Here is a 10,829-nt window from a genome sequence, read left to right on the forward strand (position 1 = left end):
GAGGGGACAATCAACAAGAGGGTATTGATTTTACTGAAACTTTTTTCCCTGTGGTAAAATTAACAACAATCAGATGTCTGTTATCTATAGCTATTAAAAAACATTGGACAGTTTTTCAATTAGATGTCAATAATGCCTTTTTACATAGGGACTTAGATGAAGAGGTGTTCATGAAGATTCCTCAAGGTCTTTCTGTCCAATCTGTTTCCTCTTCCTCCACTACTCTAGCTTGCAGGTTGAACAAGTCCCTTTATGGACTTAGGCAAGCATCCAGACAGTGGTATGCCAAATTATCTTTAGCATTGCAATTTAGAGATTTTCATGCTAGCCTGAATGATTACTCTTTATTTACTAAGTTGGTTGATGGTTCTTTAACTGTTGTTGTTGTGTATGTTGATATTTTTCTTGTTGCTGGAGATAATCTGTCTGAGATTACCACCCTTAAGCAATTTTTCGATGCTGAATTCAAGATCAAAGATCTTGGAGAGCTTCATTATTTTCTTGGATTGGAGATCAATAGGTAGCCTACTTGTCATGACCCAAAATCCATTAAAGGTGGTGATGCGACGGACACTACTGTCAGGCAAGCCAACACTAAATAGTTAAATAAATTCTCATTTTAATATTTTAAAATCATATTTTCTTCAATTAAATGGTAAAATATGAAATTTATAAAATAAATAATAATAGTTCTAACAATTACAATACCGTGCAACCCATAATCTCCCCAAAAATCGGTGTCACAAGTGCATGAGCTTCAACTACGAATGTAAAATAAAATACAATATCTGTCCAAAATATAAATTGGACAGAAAAATATAAATACTCTGAAGGAGACTCAGCTGGTTGCAGACTCATAACGTGGAATGCAGCTCACCTAAATCCCCGCAATAACCGCATCTCTGCGCCCATAAGGCCACTAGGCATATATGCACCTGTACAAAATATGCATCAAGTGTAGTATGAGTACGTAAATCAACGTGTACCTAGTAAGTATCTCGCCTAACCTCGAAGAAGTAGTGATGAGGGGTCGGCTCCGACACTTACTATGGGCTATAGATAATTCGTCAATGATATAAATAAGCATGGGTTACGTAGGATAGTTGTAAGCTCAATGTCGTGAAATAAGTAAGCAATTCTTTTGTTCATAAGAAATTTTTAGTTTTATTTCCCACTATTTAACAATTTATCTCAGGCCGAGGAGGCAATAACATTTATTGTAAATTCCAAAATAATCAATTATGTCATGCGTAAATCATGCAGAGGTCGTACGGCCAGGTCCAATATAATATTAAATTGTGCACTCCCGGAGGATCGAATAGCGCGAACCATAGATGCATCTATTTAATCTGCCGAGGATTTCGGCCCGATCCACAAAAGACAAACATATTCAAACAACCAAATCAAGGATTTATTTAGGTTTGATGTTCAAAGAAATATCAATTCTCATTAACGGTCAAGTGACCCGTCTGAAACCCAAGTAGGTGAAGTTTAACCTTTTAAAATTCCCTTATCAAGTTCCAATATGTTTTAAACGGTTAAATTAACAAGTAGGATGCAAGCATCGCAAATATAATGTGATTTGGGTCCTAGACTACCCGGACATAAGCATAATAGTACCTACGCACGGACTCTCGTCACTTAGTACGTACGTAGCCCCCACAAATAGAAGCACATATTGAATTATTTCACCTATGGGGTAAATTCTCTCTTATAAGGTTAGAAAGGAGACTTACTTCGCTCCGAAATTCCGTAACCGGCTCCAAGGCCTCTTTACTCCTCCAACCAATGCATAACGCTCAAAAACTAGTCAAATAAAGATGCAAACCCATAAATATATACTCTAATACTCATAATAATTCAATTTATAAAAATTTCCAACTCCGCTCGAAAAATCGATAAAGCAACCCTTGGGCCCAAGTGCCCGGATTTCGAAATTGTTTGAATACAAACACTACCCATAGCACTACGAACTCAAATATATAACTTATTCTCAATTTCATGCCCAAATTTGTAATCAAAATCCAAGAATACCAATTTCTAGGTTTTTCTTCAAAATCTCAAATTTCTACTACTTTCCATGTTTAAATCCATATATAAACCATGTATTTAACTCATAATATGTGAAAATTACTTACGTCATGAAGGATGACAAAATGGCACTTCAAAATCGCACCCAAGACCGGCTCCAATCGAGAGAGAAAAGGTGAAAATGAGCCAAGCCCTCATTTTTTAAAGAACACACTGCCCAGCCCCGACCTTCGCACCTGCGGTCCAGTAGCCACACCTGCAGCTTCGCAGGTGCGAGACACCTTCCTCTTATGCGCCTTCTTTCGCTTCTGCGAGACACTTTCCGCTTCTGCACTTGCGCAGATGCGGCCAAAAGCTCCGCACCTGCGGCCTTTCACCTGGCCGGCCTGCTCCGCTTCTGCGACTCCAATGTCGCTTCTGCGTCCTCCGCACTTGCGACCAACACCTCGCAGGTGCGGGTACACCAGATATCAGCTGCCTCAACTCTTTTTTCAAATTCCAAATTCGATCTGTTAAACACCTGAAATCCACCCGAGGTCCCTGGGACCCCGTCCAATTATACAAACCAGTTCCAAAACACATTATGAACTTAGTTGAGCCTTTAAATCGTATCAAAGAACATCAAAATCACGAATCTCAACCCAATTCAAGCTTAATGAACTTTAGAACTTCAAACTTCAACATTTGATGCCGAAACCCATCAAATCACGTCCGATTAACCTCAAATTTTGCATACAAGTCATATTTGACATTACGGACCTACTCCAACTTCCGGAATCGAAATCCGGTCCCGATATCAAAAAGTTCACTTCCGGCCAAACTTCTTAAAAACCTTCAAATTTCTAACTTTCACCAAATTGCCCCAAAATGACCTACGGACCTCCGAATCCACTTCTGGAAGCACTCCCAATGCCAGAATCACTATACGGAGCTATTCCCGGACTCAAAATCCTAAACGGGCACTGATAACATTAAAATGCACTTCAACCCAAATTTATGAAATTCTTTCAAAATACCAACTTCCACAATAGGGGCCGAAACGCTTCCGAGTCATCCAAAACTCGATCCGGATATACGCCCAAGTCCGAAATCATCATATGAATCTGTTGGAACCTTCAAATCCCGATTCTGAGGTCGTCTATACAAAATCACACTTTAGTCAATTCCTCCAACTTAAGGATTCCGAAATTAGAATTTTCTTTCCAAATCAACTCCGAACTTTCCGAAATTAAATTACGACCATGCGTACAAGTCATAATACTTGAAGTGAAGCTGCTTAGGGTCTCAAACCGCTGAATGACGCGCTATAGCTCAAAATGACTGGTCAGGTCATTACACTACTGGATTCCTAGTTTGTCAACACAAATTTATCATGGACCTCCTATCTGAGTTCCATTGTTCTGATGTCTCTTCAGTGGTAGCTTCCCTTGACCCTCATGTTAAATTGTCTGCTGAGCTTGGTGAGCTTTTTCCTGATCCCTCTATTTATAGGAGGCTTGTGGGTAAACTGAATTACCTTCAGCATACTAGACCTGATTTGTCTTTTACAGTCCAGCATTTAAGCCAATTCATGTCTGCCCCTAGAGTTCCACATTTGAGTGTTGTTTTACATGTCTTGAGATATTTGTATGGTACTAGCACTTTGGGGCTATTGTTTTCTGCTGGTTCTCCCTTTTCTCTCCAAGGATATTATGACTCTGATTGGGCTAGTTGTGCTAATTCGAGGAGGTCAGTTAGTGGTTTTATTCTATTTCTTGGTGGTTGTCCTGTCTCTTGGAAGTCCAAGAAAAAATCTACTATTGCTTTGACTTCTGCTGAGGCTGAGTATAGAGCCTTGAGGTTGCTTGTTGCTGAGATTACTTGGATTCTCCGGCTACTTGCTGGGCTTGGGGTTTCTTCTTTCACTCCTGTGGATTTGTATTGTGACAATCAGGTAGCTGTGCATATTGTCAGAAATCCAGTATTTCATGAGCGTACCAAGCATATCGAGGTGGACTGTCATTTTATACGTAGTGCTTTGACTTCTGGCCTTATTGAGCTTCATTCCATATCTACCTCCTCTCAGTTGGTTGATATTTTTACCAAGTCATTACTAGGTGCTCAGCAAAAGCTCTTTATCTCCAAGCTTGGAATGGCCTCCCCTTCCAGCTTGCGGGGGGGGGAGGGGGGAGGGGGAGGGTTGGACCTCAAATTAGTTTGGGCCAGCCTAGTAACAGAGAAAGGCCCAATCAGTCTAGTAATGTAATTTCTAGTAGTGTAACGTTTGGGCTTAGCTGATAGTTTCTTTATTTATGGTCCGACCCGACCCAAATGTATGTTCTGTATATGTAGTTAGGAGTTTTACTTCACACAGTGTGTAATTCATTTTGACATCATATCAATAAAATTGATCCGATATTTTTCTCTCTACTGTTCTTCACATTTCCTCTAACAGTTGGGGTTTCCTTTCACAAATTTTCACCATTGGTCTCGATTTCATATGTTAACGGTTATGGGGATTCATAAGTTTATATACAATACACAAAAAAGTCTCTTTTAGTATAATTTTCGGAATTAATTGAACTTCCTCCGTTACTGCACTCACATTCTGCTACAAAACGACTAGTTTTGAACCCCCTTGCGTCTTTTTTATATTTTGTTTAAGGTTTTGGCATCACATTTGGAACACTGTTTGATTGCATTATTCACATAAGGGTATTTAACTAAATTAAACTTTGAGTGACACGCCTAGTTATCCTATATGCTTTGGAGTTATAACTAGAGTAAAAGTCATACCTTCTTTGTTTACTAATGTATATATTTTTTTATATTAATGTATAATATATATTTTTATACATAATCAGTATTTATTTTATATATATTTGACTAGTGAATATAATTATTTTTGGCCGATCAACCAAATGTGTAATTTGCCCAAAATAATTACTACCTACATATGAACAACAAATAATGTATACTCTCTTCGTTCCGTTTATATAACTATATTTTCTTCTTAATCTGTTCCAAAAATTATATTTATAAATTCGAAAATAATTTATCCTCAAAATTTCAAATGTTTATAATAACACAAATATTATGGTATTTTTAAAACCTCATATATTCTGAAACTCTTATAATCAAACAAATGTTACATCATATACAAGATCACAAATTTCAAAAGTAGGGGTAGAGCTAGAATATTAAGGACGGATTCAGATAGACCCAATAGCATATATAAATATTTAATTGCAAATTTAATAATTAAAAGGAATTATGAGTTTGATAATAAATTTAAAAAATTCATAAACATCAAATTTTAGTTCCGCCCTATATTCAAGAGTCTCCATTTAACCTTAAAATTCATGCCTAATCAAAAATGTTTACATAAAATAAAATTGAAAGAGATAACTAGACCTCGCAAAAAGTGATAGGTACCAAACAGCGATTCGATAAAAGAAGAAGAAAAGGCAAAAAATAGTAATTAGAAAAGCAGTAAATAATTAAAGTACGTGAGTTGTCGGCAAACACCGATGAGCCCGCTTCTTCAGAGAAGATTCCCCATTCGGCTATTCCCTCTCTGCTTTTTGAGTATCTTTTTGTTTTCTTTTACATTGTTTTACCTGAAGTCAATAGAAACGGGAATTGTTCATTGGAAGTAACCCTTTGTATTTGGTGCAACTACTCTATCCTCCTCTTTGTCCTTTTGTTCCATTTCTTCTTCAGTTTCATAACTTATTCAATATATTGGAATCAAATTCACGTGGGATTCTGATCTGGGTTTTCAATTTCTTGATCTGGGTTTCAAAAATCTTAGCTTTTGGTTCATTTCTCATATCTACATTCAGCTCTATCGACAAATTTCTCTTACTGGTATTCAAGAACCCATTTTTCTTGTTCTTTCTCGTGTTTTTCCCCTATCCTTTTCGTTTTTCAATAAAAGGGTCTAACATTTTATTCATACATTGGTTAACAGAAGGTGTCTCCATTTGTTTCAAATTATTCCTTTTTTTTGTATAGATGGTGTGGAAAATGCCTAGGAAAAGGACAAAGACATGATTTTTGGTGTAGTTTCGTGTAGAATGAATGATTAAATTGTTCTTGGCTGTATCATATGATGTTATGTTGTAGCTTTATAACACTTACTAGTAGTTACTCGCTGAAATAGAATTGCAATGGCAGTCGGCAGAGAGAAATGTACATTCTATGGGATTTTTCGGTCGAAAATCCTTATTCAGTATGTTTTCAATTACTTCTATTATGTTCATGCTATCTTTGTTATTTGTGCTGCGGTCAACTGGCCGGAGGCATTTTTTTTACCTTAATATATTACCAAAGTCCAAGATTCTTGCTTTGTCTGAAGAAGGCTATTCACAATCCAGTGCTCAAATTGATGATTATTCTAACAAAGGAACATTGAAAAAGTGCAATCCTAGTAAACAAGTGCTCAAAGTTTTTATGTATAACCTGCCCCCACAATTTCATTTTGAACTATTGGGATGGAAATTTGAGGGGAAGAGTGTTTGGCCTGATATCAGGAATTTGGTTCCTGAATATCCCGGTGGACTAAACTTGCAGCATGGTATCGAATATTGGTTGACTTTGGATCTTTTGTCGTCTGAATTTGCTGATAATTTGAACGGTCGAAGTGCTATAAGAGTGTATAATTCAAGTGAAGCTGATGTGATATTTGTTCCTTTCTTTTCGTCGATTAGCTATAATCGGTTTTCAAAGCTTAAGCCAGGGCAGAAAACTAGCACGAACGCCTTGTTACAGGAAAAGTTGGTTGCCTTTGTGACAGCTCAAGAGGAATAGAAAAGATCGGAAGGAAAAGATCATATCATTGTTGCGCACCATCCGAATAGTCTTTTTGATGCAAAAATGAAGCTTTGGCCTGCAATTTTTGTACTTTCAGACTTTGGAAGGTATCCTCCCACAGTAGCTAATGTTGAGAAGGACGTGATTGCACCTTACAAGCGTGTAATCAGGAACTATGGCAATGACATTTCCGGTTTTGATAGTCGACCAACTTTGCTGTACTTCCAGGGAGCTATCTACAGAAAAGAGGTAAGTCATTTTTTCATTTACTCTTCTGTTAACTATTGCTTTCTGATTTAACTGGTAATGATAAAGTAGCACAACGAAAGAAAATAAAGAAATAAAATTTCCTGAGATGTATTTCTGAATTTCAGATAATATGTTTATGTGTTAGCACACAATATCATCTGTTATTGAAACTGTAGGAAGCTGTTGTAATACTTAAGTAATTACGTCTGTTATATGTTGTGCATTTATTTCGACGGGGAGGGAGGAGTTGGATCAATGTAAGGCTTGGAGTTGGGTGCTAAATTGGATGATGTGAAGCAACATGATTTGTGATAGAATGGGGGTAAAATAGGAATGTACTTTAGGAATAGAACTTGATGATATGTGATAGAATGAGCAGCATAGCCTTTTCTGGTTAGAATTTGAAGAATCATAATGTGATTCAGCATCTCGGACCTGCAAAAGCTTTATAGGAGGTACAATAATTAATATGGTTAGTACAAATGTACAAGAATTACTTTTTCTTTTGGTTTCGTAAATGTACCTTGCTGGATAAAGATGCTCTTTAGTTTATGCATTCTAAAAGTCAGGCACTTCATTTGTCGGACTCGTTGTGTTGTGCTTATAAAAAGAGTTCTTCCCCGTCCATGTCCATATTAGTGACTTATGAAATAGCATACTGTGGCATATTAGCAATCAGCAAACAAATTTAGGGGAATGATTAGGCAGATAGTAATTTAGTGGCAACTGTCTGATAGCTTGGGTTTTTGAATATCTATCGATCCAGAAGATCGAGGCATGATCGCTTAAGAGACAGCCTCACTTGTTTATTTAGTTCTTATAACTTGAAAAAAAAAAGTTAATGGAAATACAACTCCAAGTTCCCAAAAATAAAATATCACATGGAAGGCTCAGGTGTTGTTACATGGGGAGGACATAAGCAACACGATACATAGCGGAAACTGATCGCTTGTCATCAGGGTCAACTCTTCTGTTTTGATTTCACTATTCCTTTTTTTCCCCTGTGGTTGTTGGCTGCAGTCCAAAACACTGTTTATCGAAATAAAGCAAAACAGCAAAGTTAGAACTTTTTGCGAGCATATATTCTTCCAAGTGGAATGTTTCTGTATCCGTTATATTTGTCAGTCGTTTGGATTCATTTTAACAAAGCTACATTGTATCTTTTGGCATGTATTCTACACTAAGTGTCCATCCGCACTCATGGATTGAGCACTGAATGTAGTTATTTTGATATCATCATGTTGCAAGTTCTAGAATCTGGATTAGATTCAAAGAAGGCTACCCTGATTTCTCTTTTACTACTTACACGATGATATACCAGACTATCTATGCAATTGTGGATGCCCAAACCAAAGTTTTGGTTCATTTGATTGCCAAGATAGATTATCGTTGTGATACATAGAGTCTGAGATCCTCAAGACTTTGCTCTCTAAATCCCCAGGAATTTGTACCTTGAACTTGAGCAAGATTATCAAGACTATACCCTGGCTATTTGGTTACTCTTTTTCCTGTTTCTAATTCCTTTCTTTCATTGTGCTCTAGTTTCTAAGTCTTATTTTTCATCCTCAGGGTGGAACAATTCGACAAGAGTTATTCTATATGCTGAAAGATGAGAAAGATGTTCACTTCTCCTTTGGTAGTATTCTGAAAAATGGAGTAAAACAAGCAACTCAAGGCATGCACTCTTCCAAATTCTGTCTTAACATCAGTAGGATTTTGAGAGCTCTGAAATGACATCGGATAATGGTGTCTGCAGCAAACTTTTGCCCAAATTTTTGTAACTTAACCAATTGTTGCAAAAAATAGATTTATAGAAACATAGAAAAAGAAAGTTGTAATGTTTAGGTCTCTGCTTGCTGAATACTAAAAGATTTTTTGATCAATTTGTTCATTCATTTATTTTTTAAGATGGTCTATTATCATTAATCTTTTAAAGTAAAATGACGTTTAGAATCCTACTTGTATTTAATGTACAAAATAACTAATTAAAGACTACATACTTACCTGTTTCTAGCAGGGGCAGACCCACATGGTATCAAGCGGGTTCAATTGAATCCGTTTCATTAAAAATTTATACGGTATATATAGTGGCGGACCCAGGATTTTATGCAAGTGAGTTCAATTTAAAACGACGTTAACCAATACGATGGTTGTAATAAGCGGGATTTGTCCCCGCTTTTTTTTGGGGGGGTTCATAAAGGTATCTTAAAATGAATAATTAAATAATAATAAAAAGAGGTCCGAATTCTGTTCTTCTATCAAAAAAATAGGGCATGAAACTTAAAACGTTTAACAAAAACTAATTACTTTAACTAAAAATATTAACAGTTACTTAGTTTTACATTTTTATTTAAACTTAAAAAAATATTCTATTTACCCAATTTATATTTTAGAGTTTTATTAAACTTTAATAAAAAAAATAAAGTTATTAATTTACAAAAATAATAGGACAACAGAAAATAAAGAGTTATAACTTAAAATAAACTAGTACAAACTATAAAAGAAGATAGCTTATAAAGTGAACTAACAATTTAATTGTAACAAAAATAAACAATTTAGGATAACCTAGTTTAATATGAACTAACACATTACAAATAATTTCAAGATTTGCACTTACATATTTTAGCAAAAAATATTGTAAGATTTCATCTACTGAAGTTAAATAAACTGTAGATTAATTCTTATTGGATTTCATTAGGAGATCAAAATATAAAATAAAATAGATATAAATTAGAAAATAGAGATAAAAGAAAATAAAAACAAACTAAAGGAATAAACTAGTGCACTTAAGGATGCACACAGGAACAAAACAAAAAGACTGTGATCACGTTTCGAACTCGGGACCCTTAAGTTAAGCTTGAAAACGCTAGGCCACTTCCTCCACCGGATGAACTTGTATGAAGAGGGTTCAAATAACTCATATATTCTCATTTTACAGAATTTAACGTACGCAAAATATCAAAATTTTCAACCAAGCGGATTCATTTGAACCCGCTTGATCCTATGTGGGTCCGCCCCTGAGTATATATTGGTAAGTTATACTCTCTCCGTTCCAATTTATGTGAACTTGTTTGACTCGACACGGAGTTTAAGAAAAAATGAAGACTTTTGAAATTTGTGGTCCTAAACAATTCAAAAAGGGGTCCAGAGTATTTGTGTGGTTATAAAATCTTCTCATTAGGGGTAGAATTGTAAGTTTAAGCAAAATTGTTTCCAAATTTAGAAAGGGGTCATTATTTTTGGAACGAACCAAAAAGGAAATAGGTTCACATAAACTGGAACGAAGATAGTATTAAAAATAGAGAAATTTTGTATAAAAGTAGTGATTTGAACCCGCTTGGCGCAAACAAGGTATATGGTGAAATGGTAAAGATGGTTCAAATTGTATGTGAGTGACTGTGTTCGAATCTCGCTAGGAACCTGTTGCTATTTAATTTACGGGAAAGGTCCAAATATACCCCTGTACTATGAGAAAATGTTTAAATATATCTCTCGTTATACTTTGAGTCAAAATATATCCCTATAGTTATACTATTGGTTCAAATATACCCCTCTGGCTTTAAGTTTGGCCAAGGTGGACATCCAATCCTACGTCACACTAATATTTGATGAGATGGATGCCACGTGGCATGCTACCTCAGCGCCCCTACACATTTTATCCCTCCCTTCTATTTTTTTCACCACTACAATTCTCTTCTGATCCCCTCCATCACCATTACCGCTGCCATGAACAATATTATATTTATACAAAGCTA

General features: G+C 35.9%; 1 protein-coding gene across 1 annotated transcript; it reads left to right on the top strand.

Moving 5' to 3' along the window:
* Positions 1 to 5,785: 5,785 nt before the first annotated feature.
* Positions 5,786 to 8,957, top strand: LOC104119200 (probable arabinosyltransferase ARAD1). The gene is made up of 2 exons (XM_070194942.1): positions 5,786 to 7,074; positions 8,644 to 8,957. The coding sequence occupies exons 1-2, from the start codon at positions 6,889 to 6,891 to the stop codon at positions 8,806 to 8,808; spliced, it is 351 nt and encodes a 116-aa protein (XP_070051043.1). The 5' UTR covers positions 5,786 to 6,888; the 3' UTR covers positions 8,809 to 8,957.
* Positions 8,958 to 10,829: the final 1,872 nt, after the last annotated feature.

The sequence above is a fragment of the Nicotiana tomentosiformis genome, chromosome 2 (genome assembly GCF_000390325.3).
Source record: "Nicotiana tomentosiformis chromosome 2, ASM39032v3, whole genome shotgun sequence".
Lineage (NCBI taxonomy): Eukaryota > Viridiplantae > Streptophyta > Magnoliopsida > Solanales > Solanaceae > Nicotiana > Nicotiana tomentosiformis.

What these genes read in the sequence shown, in the direction of transcription:
- LOC104119200 (XM_070194942.1), top strand. Translation starts at nt 6,889, where the DNA reads ATGAAGCTTTGGCCTGCAATTTTTGTACTTTCAGACTTTGGAAGGTAT. An exon ending in GAGCTATCTACAGAAAAGAG is followed by an intron (nt 7,075 to 8,643) that starts GTAAGTCATTTT and finishes TTTCATCCTCAG; the next exon opens with GGTGGAACAATTCGACAAGA.